At 41.9% G+C, this 20,825-nt stretch overlaps 1 protein-coding gene across 6 annotated transcripts in view; it reads right to left on the bottom strand.

The window, feature by feature from the left end:
* The window catches only part of gbe1b (glucan (1,4-alpha-), branching enzyme 1b), a 529,949-nt gene that overhangs the window by 64,259 nt on the left and 444,865 nt on the right, over positions 1–20,825 (bottom strand). For 4 of the 6 annotated variants that reach the window (XM_048540405.2, XM_059650080.1, XM_048540406.2 and 1 more), the window contains exons 13-14: positions 16,830–17,014; positions 586–716 (exon numbers count right to left, since the gene is read on the bottom strand). In XM_048540405.2, the coding sequence (XP_048396362.1) occupies positions 586–716; positions 16,830–17,014 (316 nt within the window). Of the gene's footprint in view, positions 1–544; positions 717–16,829; positions 17,015–20,825 lie in introns of all 6 variants that reach the window. The other 2 variants (XM_059650083.1, XM_059650082.1) reach the window with 2 other exon arrangements.

Here is a 20,825-nt window from a genome sequence, read left to right as displayed (position 1 = left end):
ACCAAGAAAGTTTAAATGGAAGAATTCTAATAAGAAAAGAACTAGATTGACCTTCAAATTAAAGAACCTACAGTGTTGCTAGGATTCAGGGAAAAAAGTGCTTTCCACCTTGTAGTCTGGACTTTCGATCCTACAAATTACCCTTTGGAGATGCTTTTTCACCTAATGTGTGTGTTAAACTGTTTGTATTCTGTCCTCTTGATTGTAATCAAGGCTGTGGGTGCTTGGGGTTTTTCTGTTCGGATATAGTTTAAGTTGTTAGCAGAAGATTAGAAATATTTGCTTTTCTCCATTGTTTTTTAAAATTAAGTGTGTTACGGTAAAGAGATTCCTGATTAAACCTGGTGTGAATTGCTTATATCCTGAGTAGCAGTTAATCAGGCAAACTGGTCATTTCAGTGGCGTAATTGGGATTTATACACTGTGTGACCTTTGTGGAGCATGATTATTGATCATTTCCCAATTAAGTCACGACAAACTCAAAAGAAATGTAATCACACTCGCAAACTGATAAAGTTAACTGTTACAAAAAGTTGATACAAACCATAAAAACACAAACATGGCCAAACCTTCTGTAAAGGATACTTCCCAGGTTGATCTATTCCCACTCTGTAGTCGGGAAAACTCTTGTTCGGGTTGAAGTTGAAGATAAAAAGAAGATTTGCACGCTCAAAGGCGATCACCTTGTTCTCCTCATGCTTCTCACTCACATAGGCCTGGCCGGGTTGGAGGGGGGAATTGCAAAAGAAACATAATACGGTAAACACATTTAGAAGATACTGAATTACAGTGGAAGTGCACGTTGCTGTCTTACCAGTAATTCCCCAGTTCCAGAAACACTGACAGATTAATCCAGACTGTTCCAAATTAGCACTGGCACAAATGGGACAAATGATTCCTTCTCTGCTGAAATTACTACAATTACTCCTCCATTAGTGCCATAAGAAAGGAGAGCTGTATTGGTGGGAACTCAGTTCTTTGAAATAAATTACAATCTCTGTAGTCTCATTTCTGCGGTGTACTTGAGAGAAAACATTTTACGGCACAATGGACAGACCAGAGAACCCGAGATTGCTTTAATTAGTAGAGACAATGTTAAGAGAAGATTGTTAAGGGAAGATTTAATAGTTCAGAATTGTGAAGGACATTAATTAGGTAGGAAGAAACGGTTTCCACTTACAGAAAGCTCAGTGACACTGACAGAGAGGAGGTGGTGCATTGGCAATATACTGGACTAGGAGCCCAGAGTCTTACACAATTGTTCTGGGGAACATGGATTCAAATCCTACCATGGAAGATGGTGAAATTTACTTAACATATCAATAACTATTTAATATTAGTCTAATGGCAACCATAAAAACACTGGTAGATGTTGCTAAAGCCTATTTAGTTCCCTAATGTCCTTTAGGGAAATTAATCATTACCTGTTCTGGCTTACATGTGAATCTAAATCCACAAGATGTAGTTGATTCTCACAGTTGTTAGACTAGGTCTGAGGGATTCAACCACAATCACTAATTAGATGGCCAGGCATATTCCCCCACTCTTCCATCACTATCAAGCTGGAATGTCAACCTTAGATCATTGAAGAGTGCTGGAGGGCATGTTAGGATCGGCATCAGTCATTACTTAAAAAAGATGTTAATCTGGTGAAGCTACATCATGGCACGTCTTGCGGGCAAACAAGATGCAATAAAATGAGATAAAACCATTCCACAAATGACAGGTCAGATTTAAATTCTGCATTCCTGCCACATCCAGTCATGAATCATGGTAGGCAATTAAAACACATCCTTATTAGCAATGCTGGGGAACGCTGAAGGATTTGCATCTATCTTCTATCAGATGTGTCCAGTGGATGAGCTAATCAACTTCCTTCTGAGGCTGTCAGACAGATACAAGTCTTCACTCAATTCACTCTACATGATCTCAAGTGACTGAAAGCACTGGATACCACAAAGGCAGTGGGCCCTGACAACATTACAGCATCAGTACTGAAGATTTGTGCAGAAATAATTGTAACCCTACCCAGGCCATTCCAGTGCAGCTACAACAGTAGCATGTAGCTGACAACTTGAAAATTGCCCAGGTGTGTCCTGTACACAAAAACGTAGGACAAATTAAATGCAGCCAATTACCACCACATCAGCCAATTTTTGCCCATCAGCAACGTGACAGATGACTTTGTTGGCAGTGCTATCAAGCAGCATTTACAAAAAGAATAACCTACTCACAGATATTCAACTTGAGTTCCATCAGGGCCACTCAGCTCCTGACCTCATAATAGCCTTGCTTCAAATATTGACAAAAGAGCTGAATTTCTGAGGTGAATGAGGTCATTGAAATCAAGGCTGCATTCGACTGAGTAGAGCATCAAGGAGCTCTAGCAAAACTACAATCAACTGGTACTGCCGGCAAACATTTCACTGGTTGGAATCATTCCTGCACTAAGCAAGATGGCTCAAGGATATCACTGAAGGAACTCCTCATGAAGGGTCCAGGCCCCAAACGTCAGCTTTTGTGCTCCTAAGATGCTGCTGGCCATTCTGAATATTTTCCAGTCTTTTTCTGCATATGGACACAGGCTGCTTCCGTATCTGAGAAGTTGCAAATGGGGGACATTGTGCAATTATCTGTAAACATCCCCATTTCTGACTTTATGATGGGGTAAAGTCATTGATGAAACAGCTGAAGATAGTTAAACCTAGGATACTCCATGAGGAGTTCCTTCAGTGATATCCATGAGCTGACATGACCGACCTCCAACATCTACAACCCTCTTGCTTTGTGCAAGAATGATTCCCACCAGGGAAATGTTCATATGAAGGGTTGAGGCCCGAAACGTCAGCTCTCGTGCTCCTAAGATGCTGCGTGGCCTGCTGTGTTCATCCAGCTCCACACTTTGTTATCTTGGATTCTCCAGCATCTGCAGTTCCCATTATCTCGGAAAATACTCAGACTTGGGCTGACAAGTGCCAAGTGACATTATACACGTGCCAGTCAATAACTACCTCCAAAAAGAGAGAATCTAACCATTTCCCCTTGTTGTCCAATGGTTTTACCATCACTGAATTCCTTTCTCTCAACATTCTGGGCATTACCGATGTTCAGAAACTGGGCCAGTCACGTGAACGCAATGGCTATAAGAGCAGGCTAAGATGGTGGCAGAGAAGGTGGGCTGAGATTGGGGCCTGTCCGCTACTGCCGGCTTTCTTTTTCTTTGTTTCTTTGGGACCTTTTCCTTTTTCCTTTCATTTCTTTACTTTTGGGTCAAGAGAGTGGCAGGTGAGGGAGGTAGTCTCTGGCATCAGCATCAATGTTGGACCCAGCAGGGTCTCCTGATGAGCAAACAGCAGGTCCCCAGATGACTATCCTGGCCTGCCCTGGCAGGGTAAGCTGAGACTGTGGGCCTGCGGCTAGGCGCAAAAGACTGGAGAGTCGTCGCTATTGGCACAGCGTGGTGGTCTCCCGGCGTGGTAGCCTTGTGCAGGTGTGGAGATCGCTTCACCACATGGAGATCATCTTCGTCTTCAATCTCCAGGTGTTCCAGCGGCCTAGCAAGTGGTCTCATCCAGGGCTGGAGGTCTCAACCTGGCACGGCAGTCTTCTTCAATGGAGGCTTCCAGCCCAGCGTTCCAGTGGTGCAGCATAGAGGTCTTGTCCTGGCTGTGTCTTCAGGGTATTCCTTCATCGGCTCTCCCAAACCCGGATGCTGTAATGAGCTTTGCCTTAACTTTACTTTTCTTTTCTTATTAAGTATGGCTTCTGTCATTGATGTAGATGACTTATGAAAGAACTATGTGACAATAAATTTCTGTTCTATTTTTAACAGCAGCTCAGAGTTTAGGGATCCTGCAGGGAGCAACTCACCATCTATAATGCCCAACTCAGAAGTGTGAAGGAATATTCTCTGTTGACCTGAATGATTGCAGGTCCACCAACACTTGGGAAAATCTGCAACATCTAGGACAAAGCAGCTGTTAGAGTGGGACTACATCCACCTCCTTCACATGCAGACAGCAACACGGAGAACTGGTCATTGGAAGGAGAATTGCATTCATTCACATAACAGAGCCTTGAAACTTCCCAAAGTGTTTTTTTAGCCAATGAGGTGACATCATCGTTACAACATGACCAATTTTCACAAGGCAAGGTGCCTCAATTGGAAAGTGACCAGACAGTCTGTTCGGTAATAAGTTGGAGGGATAAATTTTGGTCTGTACTCTTGAAGAATATCACTGCTTTTTGTCGAAATAGTGCCATGGGATCTGTTACGTAAATGAAGTCTTACATTAATACCTAACCCAAAAGATGAGAACAATGCAATATTTTCTCAATACTGCATCAGAAATCGATCTGGATTATGACTCATGTTGCCAGAGTGGTACTTAAATCAAAAAAAATTTGACTCAGAAGTGAAGCTGCTAACCACTGAGTGAAAAACATAGAACTAAACATTCTCAATTCTCAAATATTGATGTGGGCATACGTTGCCGTCAGGGTAAAAGCTATGGCAATAGGACTGGGTTTGGAAGATGGTAGGTATATTTAATCAATATGGGGATATTCTGCAAGCTTATGTAGAAGAAAATCTATGCAATTATCTGCCAGCATGCTCCAAGTCATCTATTATTTTATTCTAATTATTTTACATGATCAATCTAATCAAACCCAAGAAATTACACTGGCTGTGCATAGGCAGCCAACTAATTTAAACCAAGCACTTCGAGTCTGAAAAGCAATGGAATTTAAGTCTAATGGTTTTGACAACTTTGGACCAATCCTATAAGAAAATTGACAGGTCATTGGGAGTATACAAGAAGACGGTCTTTCAAAATCAGGGTGAAAGCAAACCGTCACCTGGAGAGGAAACATCTAATACTCATGGAAATCTCTAAGCTCTCTGAGAAAGCATCATCTATCCATAAAAAGTACCACGACATTTCTAGCTAGAAGTCTTCAGAAAAGAATTCACAGAGTATTGGTTGCTCACAATCCCATTAGTTGACACCATTCATCATTATTTGTGCAAGAATACTTACTAATTGTCTCATGTTAGGAAGGGGAAGTTGAACCCCTCTGATAATTCAAATCAAAACACAAGCTCCCAATCCGTTAGGACTGGAGTAGAAGTTCCCTTCTAATAATTAAACATAAAACACCTTGTGAAGCTCACCTCATCTAAATCTGTTAAAAAAACGGAGGTTAAATGAAAGAAAACCACTTATATTTACTTTATAAGCAACAATAATAATTTATTTATTTAACTCGAACAGCGAACAAATTAACAGAGCTACTAACAAATTGCACAAATCCCCATTAACTCCTAACTAATCCCAAACAGAACAAAATTCTACTGGTATGCTGTTCTAATAAACACATATCCCACTTACATAAACGCAAATAATAGAAAACTAAATTAAAACTTAGACTCTCAAAGTCCATACATGGTGTGTCTTCCGGAATGTTCAGCCTTCTCTGCTGTCTCAGTAGTCATAAATGCCTTCCATTCGCTGATCTTTCTGTCAGGAATGTTTACTCTGTGAATTCTTTTGTGAGGACTTTTAGCTAGAAATGCTGTGGTACTCTTTATAGATAGATGGTGTTTTCTCAGAGAGCTTAGAGATTTCTGAGAGTGTCAGATATTTCCTCTTCAGGTGACAGTTTGCTTTCACACTGATTTTGAAAGACCCTCTTCTTATATACTCTCAATGACCTGTCAATTTTCTTATCATAAGATTGGTCCAAAGTTGTCAAAACCATCAGATTTAAGTTCGATTGCTTTTCAATCTCGAAGTGCTTGGTTTAAATTAATTGGCTGATTCCAGCTCGTTGTAAAACATCAAAATAAACCGAAGGTTTCTAATCACACGGCCAATTGAAACATGTTTCAATTTCAGAGCTGGCAGTACCTATTCTGCTGCTTACAAACACGTTTTTACTTAAATCAAGCCTAGAAACTGCACATCACCTGTTAAAGGGACTATGCATTCATTCCCCTATCATTTTTACAAACAAATTCTAACTTCCTGCCTTCCAATTCAAAAGTACTCTGCACAACTTCGCTACATTCATCAGCCCAAATAAGAAACCAGTGCAAACCACAACAGACAGTATATCTTATCAGAAAAAAAAAATCAGCAGTTATTAAATAGCCCAGTTCTGTTAACACAAGAGCAGATGCTGGACATTTGCTTATGTAAATTACTAAAGCATAATTAATTATAATGTTATAGTTTTAAAATCCTAAGATTTAAGTTTTAGCGACAAGCAAACAAGTGTATTTACATGGATTTTGCTCAGAATTTGGAGTGCACAGATATAAAGGCTGTGGTTGAAGACTTCAGAACAATTTTCAAGGTCATAGCTAATGTTGATGATATGTATTATGCAGAGCAATACCTGAGCTTCGATTACCAAGCATGATGTCTGGCTTTGAGGCTTATTTTGTTGAAAATGTCTGTTCTCTCTCCTTGCCTATGTGTCTAATCACAGGTTTTAGCGCACCATCTGGAGTGATGTTCCAGTCCAGTATTGCAGGAATGCTACACTGTTGAAGGTATATATTTCAGCTGAGACATCAAACCATCTGTTTCTGGTGCTTCAGGTAAGCGCCAATGATTTACAACATAGTTAAAAGAAGAAGCTGCTGATTGCAGTGTCTGGGCCAATAACTGAGCCAACACCATTGTAACGTGGAATAACTGATTTCTGGTCTCACTGCTGTTTGCAGGATCTTGCTGTAAACATAATGGCTTTTGTATTTCAAAGCTGAACAAAAGCACATGCTGGGAATTATGTTAAGACAGTTTAAATAGTCCTTTTATGTTTCTATTGATCAGTCCCATGCGTTCGTCACTTTGGTGTTTGTGTGCATGCTGCTATGACTGAAGCTACAGGACTACACTGTTCCTCCATTCCCACAACCCCACCAGTTACAATACAAAATAAATTTCAGAACTTCATAACAGAAGAAGGAAGGGTTACTGGACCCGAAATGTTAACTTTGATTTCTCTCCACAGATGCTGCCAGCCTTGCCAGGACTTTCCGGCAATTTCTGTTTTAGTCACACAATCTCAGAATTGTTACAATGAAGAAGGCGGATATTCAGCTTACTGTGTCTGCGCACTGGCTCTTCAAATGAGCTTCATTACCTTGGCCAATCTTCTGATTTTTCTCCATATCCCAGCACATTATTTCTGTCCAAATAACCATCCAATACCCTCTTGAAAGCCTTAACTGAACATGTCTCCATCATAGTCCCATGCAGTGGATTCCAGACACGAACTACTCACTGAGTGAAAAACATTTTTTCAGCTCATGCTTGCTTTTTTTTCACACATCACTTTAACTCCATGCCCTCTCATTATTGTTCCTTTTATAAGCGGGATCTGTTTCTGACTACCTACTCTACCAGGCAGCTCACGGTCTTGAAAACCCCTTTCGAAATCTCCCCTCAGCCTTCTTCTCTCCAGGGAGAACAGTCCCACCTTCTCCAATCCATCGCCATCGCTGAAGTTTCTCATTTCCAGAACCATTCTTAGAAATTGTTCTGCACCGTCTCCAATGTGTTCATACCATTCCTGTAATGTGGTGCCCACAACTGTACACAATACACTGAGGTCTAACAAGTGTCTTGTACAAGTTCAATATCACCATTTTGCACTTGCACTCTATGTCCTTATTAATAAAGCTGAGAATACTGCGTGCCTTATGACCTGCTCTTTTCACTTATCCTACTATCTTCAGTGATCTGTACACATATACACCCAGGTCCTTCTACTCTTCAGAACTGAACGCCCTAATTTAATTGTTTTTCAGTGTTCTTCTGACTAAAATGCACTATGCCACACTTGTGTGATAAATCTGGTTGATAAGATCTTTTTATTTAAAGCCTGATATAAATAAGGTATTTAATTGGTCATCTTGGTAACTGGAAAAATTAATTTTCCTCAAGGTGGGAGAGGGGGTGGAGGAATGAGGTGGGGTGGGAGAGAGAGGGTGAAAGAGAGTGATGGAGGTTGGAAGTGGCTAGGAGAGGGGGGTAGCAATTGACAGGATCCAAGAGAGGGAATGATGAGAGTCCATGTTTTTGAATAGCTTGAAAGCCACACATCATTTAAGTCAGGTGAGATTTTAATTTCTTCATGTGTTTCTGTCCACCAGCTTGTAATACAGAGATTTGTTCCATTGTCCATTTTGTTCTTCTGTGTTCTGAGAGAATCTATATAAATGCAGCTCCCAAATACACTTTTATATTCGAGCACTGATAGGTTTCTTCAATTACACAGACAGCTGCTCACAATTTTTATTCCTCTCCATCTCATTTGAAAATTTTACACACAAGAATATTAAATTTTCAATCCTGCTCTAACTTAATCCATATCTCCATTACAGATGTATATCCATGTCCTTCTCAATTAAATAATACCTCTAACCCTACTAATGAATTGTGCACTCTCATATATTCCTTACTCTAGTTATTGGGTTACTGATCCTTATTTTTGTTTAAACTTCTGTAACCCTTGGCCTGTCTACAATGGGATTTTTTATCTGCTCCTTCCTGAAGGCATTTCCGTCTCCATTTCTCTTCCAATAAGATTTTGTCAGTAGTTAGTCAGTTAAGCTGCTGCTTTAATTTCTAAAGTTTTGTTATGCTTGCTCTCACTGTAGAGTCTTGAAGTTAAACTTCCTTCCGCCCTCTGCTAGGGTCATCAAAATCCTCCTGCAATGTTCTATTTAGTCTCTCCATAAGGACACTGGTGCTGGTTTGCTTCAATGCAGTACCGTCCAGTGTTGTCTAATGTATTAGCCAAAAGGAGCCCTAGCAAAACCAAACACCAATAAGAATCAGGGGAAATCTCTCCAGTACATGTGGTCACAGCTGGCACTTCATGTAGTTGATTGTCAATTGTCCCAATCGCAGGAGTTCCTCAGGTTCGTCTCCGAGGCTCAACTGTTTTCTCTGCTTCTTCAATGACATTCTCCCATCATAAGTTCAGAATGAGGATGTTTGCTCATGATTGCACAATGTTCAACACCATTTTTGACTCCTTGCAGGCCATGTCTAAATTCAACAAGTAACACTGGCGCCACAAAAGTTGAAGGCAGCAACCATATCCAACAAGTCAGAACAGAACCATTACACCTTTACATTCAATGGCAACATCATTGTCACTGAACAGCTGTCTATTAACGCCCTGGGGATTACCATTTACCAGAAATTGAACTGTATTTACAGAATAAAGGCAAACTACAGATGCTGGGAATTTGAAACAAACACAGAATGCTAGAGAACCTCAGCAGGTCTGGTAGCACCTGTGGAGAGACCAAAACAGAGTTAATATTTCAAATCTGCTATAACTCTTCCTCAGTTCTGAATGATGGATGACGTGAAAACCACAGGGCAGGCGAGCAAGATGATCATCACGCCATGGTACCCGAGGCCAAGTAATTGGGGAGTAAATTTTCTTTTTAAAATTCCATCACGAGATGTGAGGCACTGCAGGCTAGGTCACCATTTATTGTCTATCCCTAACTGCTCTTGAGAATATGGTAGTGATCTGCCTTCTTGAACTGCTGTTGCCCATGTGTTGTAAATAGAAACACAATGCTGTTATAGGGGGAATCCTAGGATTTTGACTTGGTGATACTGAAACAGCCGTGATATATTTCCAAGTTCGGATGGTGAGTGCCCCTCCCTTATCTCCTTAGATGTCAGTAGTTAGATTCTCTCCTACTGGACATAGTCATTGCCTGGTATTTGTATGGTGCAAATGTTAGTTGCCAATTTTCAGTCCATGCCTGGATATTGTCGAGATCTTGTTGCCTTTGAGCATTGACTGCTTCAGTACCTGAGGACTCACGAATGATGTTGAACATTGTGCAAACATCAGTGAATGATGAAGCTCACTTCTGACTTTATGATGGAGGAAAGGTCATTGATGAAGCAGCTGAAGATGGTTGAGCCAAAGACACTACCCTGAGGAACTCCTGCAGAGATGACTTGGAGCTGAGATGACTGGCCTTTCTCAGCCACTGCCATCTTCCTATGTGCATGTACGACTCCAACTAGTGTTTAACTCTGATTTCGCATTTTACAGATTGTGGCATCAAGGTTTTTTTGCTCTTGTAAAACTGGAGTTAAGGGCTGGCACATGCCTCACCTCTAGAATTCAGCTCTTATGCCCACGTTTGAATTAAGGCTGTAAAGAGTCAGGAGCTGTGTAGCCCTGGTGGAACACAAACTGGGCATCACTGAGCAGGTTACAGTTAAGCAGGTGCTGCTTCATAGTACCGTTAATAACACCTTCCCTGATGGTAGCCAGGGAGATAGCTGGCCCACTCAAGGTCAGAGGTGGAATTTGTGTGTGGAGCCTGAGGAAAAGGACGAGGTATTCATTAAGTGAGAGATAATGGGAACTGCCTATCCCCTCCCTACCTCCCCACCTATACTCTCCTCTCCACCTATCTTCCTTTCTTTCCATCTTCAGTCCACCTCCCCCTCTCTCCCTATTTATTCCAGAGCCCTCTCCCCATCCTCCTCTCTGATGAAAGATCTAGGCCCAAAACATCAGCTTTTGTGCTCCTGAGATGCTGCTTGGCCTGCTGTGTTCATCCAGCTTCACACTTTATTATCTAGGTATTCAATGAGTATTTTGCATTAATATTCATCATAGAGAAGGGCTTGGTGGATGCTGAATCTGGAAAAGGGTGTGTAGATAGTTTGGGTCATTGAGATCAAAAGGGGGGTGGTATTTAGGTCTTGAAAAACATTACGGTGAACAAGTCCCCAGAGCCTGATGGAATATGTCCCAGAATACACAGAGGCAGGGGAGGAATGTGCTGGGGCCTTGACAGAAATCTTTATATCCTCAATAGCTATAGAGGAGGTCTCAGAAGATTGCAGAATAGCCAATATTGTTCCTTTGTTTAAGAAGGGTGGCAAGGATAATCCAGCTAATTACAGGCCGTAAACCTTACGTCAGTGGCAGGGAAATTATTGGAGAGGAAATAGGTGGGTGTATTAGTGATAGGCAACGTAGTTTTGTGAAGGGGAAGTCATACCTCACTAACTTGATTAAGTTTTTGAGGAAGTGCAGGCGAGGTGGATTGGACATGCTAAATTGCCCGTAGTGTTCAGGGATTTTTGCATTGGGTGGGTTATAGGGGGATGGGTTTGGGTGGGTACTCCGAGGGTCAGTGTGGGCTTGTTGGGCGAAAGGGCCTGTTTCCACACTGTAGGGATTCTATGATGCTATGTATCAAATTTAAAGAAAACATGGACAGGTGGCCGGACTGAAAATTGGGCTGAATATAAACAAAAAGCAAAGAATAATTTTAGAAAAGGGAAAAGTTAGAGTATAACACAAAGTCAGCAAAAATATTTTTAAAAAGTAAAAGTTTCGATAAATATTTAAAGAGAAGAGTTAACAAAATGAGCGTAAATCCTACAAGAAGTGAGAAGTAATAATAATAGAATTCCTAGAATGTAGAAGCAGGTCATTCGGCCCAATAAGTCAACACCGACTCTCCGAAGAGCATCCCTTCTAGATCCAGCCCTCTACATTTTTCCTGCAACTCCACATTTTCCATGGCCAATGTGTCTAAGGACATATCCCTGAGCACTACGGGCAATTTAGCATGACCAATCCACCCAGCCTGCACATCTTTGGACTGTGGGAGGAAACCGGAGCACACAGAGGAAACCCAGGCAGACACAGGGAGAATGTGCAAACTCCACACAGACAGTCGCCTGAGGCTGGAATTGAACCCGGGTCTCTGGTGCTGTGAGGCAGCTGTGCTGACCACTGAGCCACTGTGACGGCCTTGTGGGCAAAAGCAGACAAATTGAACAGGTATTTTGCATCAGTCTTCACCAAAAAAAATTAGAGGATACAAATAACATCCCAGAGTCAGTGATAAATCAGAAAATAGGGAAGGAGGAAGGAACTCAAGAAAATCAGAGACAACCAGAAGAGCGGTACTGGGGAAACTGAGAGAAGTCATGCCTAACAAATCTGGTTGGATTTTTTGTGGCTGTGACAACGTATACAGACGAGAGTAATGCAGTTGATATGTTTTATACGGATTTCAGTAAAGCCTTTGATAAGGTCCCACATAGGAGGTTGATAAAGAACATGCAATCCAAAGTACCTTGGCAAATGGGTTCAAAATTGGCTTAGTGCTAGCAGACAGAGGGTGGTGGTGGAATGCTGCTTGTATGGTTGGAGATTGGATGTGAACATCACTGGCTAGGCCAGCATTTATTGCCCATTCCTAATTGCCCAGCTGAAAGTTGAGAGTCAACCATATTGCTGTGGCTCTGGTGTCACACAAAGGCCAGGCGAGGTGGGGATGGTAGTTTCCTTCAATAAAGGATATGAGTGAACTAGATATGTTTTTCTGACAATGGTCATCATTAGTCTCCAAATTCCAGATTTTATAACAAGCTAAAATCTTTCAAACCTGGGTCTCTGGATTAACGGTCCATTAATAATACTGCTAGCTGTTGTCTCTCTTACCTCAGAGATCAGATCTGGGTCTCCTGCTGTTTGTGATATTCATAAATGTAGTAGATGAGAATGGGGGGGTTGGGATGTTAAGTACATTTGCATATGACAGACAATTGGCCAGGTGATTGACAATGAGGAGGAAATTCTTAGGTTACAGAAGGGTATAAATGGGTCAGATGGAATTCAACCTTGAAAAGTGCGGGTGATGCACTTTGGGAGAAGTAACAAGACAAGGGAGTCCTCAATGAATAGCAGGGTTTCTGCTGCTCTGAGGAACGGTGGCATGTTGGGATGTTTGTCTACAGATCCCTGAAGGTGGAAGGATGGTTTAATAGAGTAGTCAATAAGGTATAGGGAATACTTGCCTTTATCAGTCATAAGTTATTCCACCAGGGAGGTTATGCTAGAGCTGGACAAAATTTAACTTCACAATCTTTAAAAAGTATTTGGGTGAACACTTTAAATGTCATAACATTTAAGGCAACGGGCCTAGTGCTGGAAAGTAGAAGTGTAATTGAGTTATTTTGGTAGTACAGACCTGATGGACCAAAGGGCCTTTTCTAATCCGAATGATTCTATAATTCTAAATTGTTGGGGCCATGTAGTCTTTCTGATAATTCATGCCAAAATGTTAAAAGCAGTGGCTCGTACAATAGTTGATGCTTTGGATTTAATTTTCCAAAATATTTGATTAGGGGATGGTCCATTGATTAGAAGATAGCAAACACAACTCCTTTATTCAAAAGGAGAGGACGCAGCCAGCAGGAAACTACAATCCAGTTAGCTTAACATCTGTCTTGTTGACCAATCCATTGGACTTGTTTGAAGTGGCAACATGTCCCATGGATAAAAGAGAACCAATGGATGTACTGTCATAGAACATAGAACATAGAACAGTACAGCACAGAACAGGCCCTTCAGCCCACAATGTTGTGCCGACCATTGATCCTCATGTATGCACCCTCAAATTTCTGTCACCATATACATGTCCAGCAGTCTCTTAAATGACCCCAATGACCTTGCTTCCACAACTGCTGCTGGCAACGCATTCCATGCTCTCACAACTCTCTGCGTAAAGAACCTGCCTCTGACATCCCCTCTATACTTTCCACCAACCAGCTTAAAACTATGACCCCTCGTGCTAGCCTTTTCTGCCCTGGGAAATAGTGTCTGGCTATCAACTCTATCTATGCCTCTCATTATCTTGTATACCTCAATTAGGTCCCCTCTCCTCCTCCTTTTCTCCAATGAAAAGAGACTGAGCTCAGTCAACCTCTCTTCATAAGATAAGCCCTCCAGTCCAGGCAGCATCCTGGTAAACCTCCTCTGAACCCTCTCCAAAGCATCCACATCTTTCCTATAATAGGGCGCCCAGAACTGGACGCAGTATTCCAAGTGCGGTCTAACCAAAGTTTTATAGAGCTGCAACAAGATCTCACGACTCTTAAACTCAATCCCCCTGTTAATGAAAACCAAAACACCATATGCTTTCTTAACAACCCTGTCCACTTGGGTGGCCATTTTAAGGGATCTATGTATCTGCACACCAAGATCCCTCTGTTCCTCCACGCTGCCAAGAATCCTATCCTTAATCCTGTACTCAGCTTTCAAATTCGACCTTCCAAAATGCATCACCTCGCATTTATCCAGGTTGAACTCCATCTGCCACCTCTCAGCCCATCTCTGCATCCTGTCAATGTCCCGCTGCAGCCTACAACAGCCCTCTACACTGTCAACGACACCTCCGACCTTTGTGTCGTCTGCAAACTTGCTGACCCATCCTTCAATCCCCTCATCCAAGTCATTAATAAAAATTACAAACAGTAGAGGCCCAAGGACAGAGCCCTGTGGAACTCCACTCACCACTGACTTCCAGGCAGAATATTTTCCTTCTACAACCACTCGCTGTCTTCTGTTGGCCAGCCAATTCTGTATCCAAGCAGCTAAGTTCCCCTGTATCCCATTCCTCCTGACCTTCTGAATGAGCCTACCATGGGGAACCTTATCAAATGCCTTACTGAAGTCCATATACACCACATCCACAGCTCGACCCTCATCAACTTTTCTAGTCACATCCTCAAAAAACTCGATAAGGTTTGTAAGGCATGACCTACCCCTCACAAAGCCTTAGATGAGATGCCACATCCAAGGTTATTGTGGAAAATGAAGACTGTGGGAGCAGCATTTTGGTAGGAAAAGAAGAGTGGGTGTCTGAGAGAAGCAAACAGGAGGTGTGAAGGGCCTATTTCAGCCTGGGCCTGGCAAGCTGTAACCAGTGATGTGCCATGGCGATCGGAGCTGGGACCTCAGCTTTTTACTAATTATATGAATTGTGTGAAGGGATTGGCATGGACAAGATGGGCAGAATAGCTCCTTTCTGCACTGGATCATTTCTATAGTTCTACAGATGCAAGATATGATTGCCAAACTTGTTGATGACACAAAGATAGATGGGCAAGTAAGCTGTGAAGAGGACAGAAAGGAGCTTATAAAATTGATTGGTTCAGTGAGTGGAAAAGATGTGGCAAAATGTGAAACTGTCTATTTTGGAGGAAGAATGGAAAAAAAAGCAGCATTTTATCAAAAAGGTAAGCCATTGAAGAGATGTGAAATGCAGAGGTATATGGATGCCCTCATGCATAAAATGCAAAAGGTTAGTATGCCGGTACTGTACGTAATTAGGAAAGCAAATGGAATGTTACAATTTATCATGAGGGGAAGTGAATATAAAAACAGAGAGGTCATACTTCAATTATACAGGGCACAGATGAGAATGATTTAAACTACTATGTACAATACTTACCGCCTCATTTAAGGCCTTTTCAGACTGAGGGATCTTGCCAGGATAGCTGTGAAGAGGATGTGTCCTCTTGTGGGAGAAGCAAGAACTACAGTCACTTTATAAACATCAAGGGCTGCCCAATTAAAAAAAGATTAGGTGACTTTTTTTTGTCTCAGAGGATCATGAGTCTTTGGAACACTCTTCCTGCAAAGGTGGTGGAAACATAGTTCTCGGATACTTTGGAGATGGTAGTAGGCAGATTCTTGTTGAGCAAGAAGTGAAAGGCTAGCAGATCAAGCAGGAGTGATAATGGGAACTGCAGATGCTGGAGAATCCAAGGTAATAAAGTGTGGAGCTGGATGAACACAGCAGGCCAAGCAGCATCTCAGGAGCACAAAAGCTTGTGCTCCTGAGATGCTGCTTGGCCTGCTGTGTTCATCCAGCTCCACACTTTATTACCTCAGACCAAGCAGGAACATGGATACGAGGTTATAGTCAGATCAGCCACGATCTGACGGAATGGGGTCAAGAGGCTGAATTGTTTACTCCTGCTCCTGATTCTTACGTTTGTCTTTCCATCAACGCTCCCTGACCTGTTGTATACTTCCAGCATTTCTTGATTTTATTTCAGATTTTCAGCAACAGGAGTATTTAGTGTTTGTTTTAACCTTCCCTTCCTCAACTCATTCAGAGCAGAACTTGAAGAGTGACCATCTATGCATGGAGATGGTCAAGATACTAAATAAATATTTCATGTCAGCATTTACTATGAAGGACATGGAGGCTAGAGAATTTGGGGAAATAAATAGTGGTCTTGAAAAGAGTCCCCATTACAGAAGAGCTGTCAAAGGAGCTGGAGGAGATGGATTCAATTGCGACATTTAAAAGTCATCTGGATGGGTATATGAATAGGAAGGACTTAGAGGAACATGTTTCAAATGCTAACAAATGGGACTGGAATGGTTTAGGATATCTGGTTGGCAAGGACGAGTTGGGCCAAAGGGTCTGTTTCTGTGCTGTATCCTTGTGTGACTCTAATATTCTTCCACGAATCAAGTTACACAGTTACTCCTTGAAGTTGCTCTGTAAAAGCTCAATGTCTCTCAAGTGAATGTCAGACTTACTTCAGCTTCAGTCTCTGAAGTGGACTCTCATTATCCTCCCATTTTGTGCAAACCCTCTATACTCCGTTTGACCCAGTGCTTATGATGAAATGCTGGTACTAATCAGCAACATACAGTGCTCAGCACCAGCTCAAAATCTGCAGTTCACTCTCCAGCACTACCCAAACCCTCCTTACAAAGGAGATAAATTTCTCTTGGGAAGAGATGAAAGTAAGATTTGAAGGAGAGTGAGAGGAATGTATGAGATACAGCAAGAGTAGGATTGAAGGTGTTAGAGTGAAAGCAAGCATTAGCGAATGAGTGGCAGCACACAAGAGGAGTAGAAAAAGGGCATGAGCGAGAGAGAAAGCAAGTGAGGCGACAGGAATAGACACAGTGCCTGAGACCAAGGCAATACACCTACTCACCGGTGGTGCCGCGAGCCAACCATATTTGTCTTCCAATTTATTCATGTCTGCATCGAAAGTGTTCAGCTGCCGGTAACGAAGGAGATGATTATCCAGAAGATTAAATTGCCGTCTGGCATAATGGTAACTTTCATTATTTCCTATTCGGGGGAAGTCCAGCCATTCTGGGTGCCCAAATTCATTGCCTGTAACAAGTTAAAAGGCTAGTGAATATTTTTAAAATTAAAATAGAACAACACAACAATCTTTTCTTCCTAAGTTATCTTCATACTCAAAATCAACTGGTGAAGTGGAACAGTTTATGGTGGAGATTCTGTATTGTGTTTTGCCATTGTTCAGTATGTAACATGCTTGCCTTTGAGACACAGGTGTGGGCTTCAGTCCCAATGCTGAGATTTGAGCATAAGATTTTGACTGACCCTCTCTGTGCAGTATTAAAGCTGTGCTGCACAGCCAACGATGTCAGGTTTTGGATCAGACATCAAACCAGTCTTCCCTCCCAGTAATGTGGAGGTGTCAATGTTGGACTGAGGTATACTCCTGCCCTCCTAGTGGTCATAACAGATCCCCTGGCCATTTTTTCAATGCACAGCAGGATAGTTGTGCAGAGCCCTGACCAATGTTTATCCCTCAATTAACACAACTGAAATTGGTGACCACAGCTTGTGAGATTGTGCTGTATGCATTTCCAACAGTGACTTCAAAAGGTACTTTACTGCCCGTAAAATGTTTTTGGATATATTAGGATTGTGAAAGATGCTACATTGTTATGAGCACAATGGGAACAAAGTGCATTATCTTTTTGAAACCTACTATTTCAACAGCTGCAACACAAAATTTAGTTATGTAAAAGTAAAACAAAGAATTGCAGATGCTATAAATATGAAACAAGTACAGAAATTGCTGAAGAAACTCAGCAGGTCTGGCAGCATCTGTGGACAGAAAGTAGAGTTAATGTTTCAAATCCAGTGATCCTTATTCAGTTGCTGCCAGGACTGCTGAGTTCCTTCAGCACTTTCTGTTTTTGTATCAATTCAGTTATTTTGCCTGGTTCCCGATATGACTAACCATATGCTTGTTCTATGATAGATTTAAAATAAATCAATCCATCAACCACATTGCTTTCATAAACACAAAATTATTGATTTACCGTAAAACCAAACTTATTCCACAAAGATGTCATATTGATGAACATGCCATGTGCAATATGAAAATTTTTTTAATCCTTTCTGGATGTGCTAAAATATTCACAAACACGCATCAGGTAAAGGGAAATAAAAGTGATTTCTCTTTGCAGGCAGGATTAAAACAAGCACTTTTGGATAATTAATTCTTGGTACTTAAAGGCAAAATGTTCAGGCTTAAGACGCTCAGATGGCTATTGGCTTGACATTCTGAAACATAAAGATGGATGACACTGAACACATGCAGTTGTCACTGGGAGCCTTTGTAACATCGTCATTCAGGAAATATTGACAAACTCTTTCAGAAGCTTCTGAAGCAAGAGCAACTGCAGGACTCTTGGTATCACAATGGACCCACAAGGGTTCTTTTCCAGAAATAGGAACGCAGAGATAGGAGGCTTCTTTCTTTCAGCAAGTTTCTCCTGAACTACTTTGAACAATATCTACAGCAGTAAAATGAAGCCTGACAATCATAAACCCAGGCAGGTGGTCGCGAATAAACATGGGGTTGTCACAAGTCAATGTGATAACTAAGAAATGTCTTGTTAAAAAAAAGTCACTATTCTTTCATTGACCTCTTCAAAAAAAATCCACCTGTCAATAGTTCTTCACAATAGGTCCACTGAAACCTATGAGAAAAGAAGTCCTTTAAACACAAATACAAATTCTGATTCCCTTGTTTCCTTTCCTTCAACTACTGACCGAGTGAACAGATCTGATTGAAATGGAACTTCGAAATGGCTCAGACTTCCAGCGTGTTCAAGAGCCTGCCACTAGGGTGAGACAGAGAGCTGCCAAATAAACAATAAAACTAATTTTATTTGTGCAAGGTATCTTGCATATCAATTAGTTGGCAAAAAGATTAAGAATTGTATATGGGCAGTATTAGCAGGCATCTCTATTCATCTTCTATGCGTCTCCCCCTCTCTCCCTATTTATTCCAGAGCCCCCTTCCACTCCTCCGTTACTGATGAAGGGTCTCGGCCTGAAACGTCAGCCTTTCTGCTCCTCTGATGCTGCTTGGCCTACTGTGTTCATCCAGCTCTACACCTTGTTATCAAACATTTTGTTTATTTGGATGATTTTTCCAGACCACACCTCATTTTACAAGTAAAGTTACATTATCTATTTTAAATGGTTGAATACCAGTAATGAAACAGTACAGTGGGAAATGTCATCCATGGCTGAAAAAGAAATCACCTGCTAAAATGATCAATACTAGACTCCAAGGCTTAGATGACATTTTCACATTATTTCAGAGCCCAACACATAAGTGCAAAAGATAATGTTGAAGCATTCAGTGCAATGCTTTAACGTGAGGGGGTAAAGGTTTAAAAAGGAACCGAGGTCTCACTTTCTCGTGCAGATAGTCGTGGAAGGAGCTGCCAGAGGAAGTGGTGGAGGTAGGTACAATGACATTTTGAAGGCATCTGGCTGCATATATGAGTATGATGGGTTTAGAGGGATATGGGCCAAATGCTGGCAAATAGGCGTGATTGGGATGGGTGGATGATCCATTCTGGCCTCCTTCAATAGTCCTCAGTATCACAGATAAGTTTTCAGTCAATTTGATTCACTCCATATGATACTAAGAAATGGCTGAGGTACTGGATACTGCAAAGGCTATGAGTCCAGACAACATTCCGGCAACAGTACTGAAGACTTACGCTCCAGAACTTGCCGCTCCCTTAGACAAGCTCCTTCAGTACTGTTCCAACACTGATACCCACCCAACAATGTGGAAAATTGTCCGGATCCATACACAAAAAGCAGGACAAATCCAACCTGACTAATTACTGCCCCATCAGTCTACTCTCAGTCATCAGTACGGTCACAGAGTCATACAGTAATACAGCATGTAAACAGGCCCTTTGGCCCAAACTGGTCCACGCTGACCATGGTGCCCACTCAGCGAGTTTCAATTGCCCATATTTGGTCCATATCCCTCTAAACTCTTCCCTTCCATGTCCTATACAAAAGTCTTTTAAATGTTGCTATTGTACCTGCCTCAATCCCTTTCTCTGGCAGCCCGTTCCACATACACACCACTCTCTGTGTGAAGGAATTGCCCCTCAGGTCCTTCTTAAATCTGTCCCCTCTCACCTTAAACCTGTGCCCTCTTGTTTTCAATTCCCAATCCCTGGGAAAAGGATGACATGCATCCATCCTATCTATTCCCCTCATGATTTTATACACCTCAGTATGAACGAAGAACAAAGAAAATTACAGCACAGGAACATACCCTCCGGCCCTCCAAGCCTGAGCCGATCCAGATCCTCTATCTAAACCTGTCGCCTATTTTCCAAGGATCTGTATCCCACTGCTCCCTGTCCATATACGTATCCGTCTAGATTAATCTTAAATGACGCTACCATGCCCGCCTGTACCATCTCCGCTGGCAACACATTCCAGGCACCCACCACCCTCTGCGTAAAGAACTTTCCACGTATATCTCCCTCAAACTCCCCCCCACCTCACCTTGAAATCGTGACCCCTAGTAATTGAGTCCCACTCTGGGGAAAAAACTGCTTATTATCCACCGTGTTGAGGTTGGTTGGCTCGCCGAGCTGGTTTGTTGTTCCGCAGATGTTTCATTACGGTGCTGGGTAACATCCTCAGTGTTCTCTGATAAAGCGTCGGTGTGTTTTCGCACCTGGTTTTTAAACTCTGGGGTCCGTTGCGATGGATTGCTTTACTTCTGGGTTTCCTTCGTAGTGGAATGTATATGGGGTCGAGTTCAATGTGTTTATTAATAGCGTGCTTTGTTGAGTGCCAGGCTTCCAGGAATTCTCGTGCTAGCCTGAGCGAGGAT

This window comes from Stegostoma tigrinum, chromosome 12, assembly GCF_030684315.1.
Source record: "Stegostoma tigrinum isolate sSteTig4 chromosome 12, sSteTig4.hap1, whole genome shotgun sequence".
Taxonomy (NCBI): domain Eukaryota; kingdom Metazoa; phylum Chordata; class Chondrichthyes; order Orectolobiformes; family Stegostomatidae; genus Stegostoma; species Stegostoma tigrinum.
The sequence above is the reverse complement of the archived record's forward strand: the minus strand, read 5'-3'. Positions and strand labels throughout refer to the sequence as shown.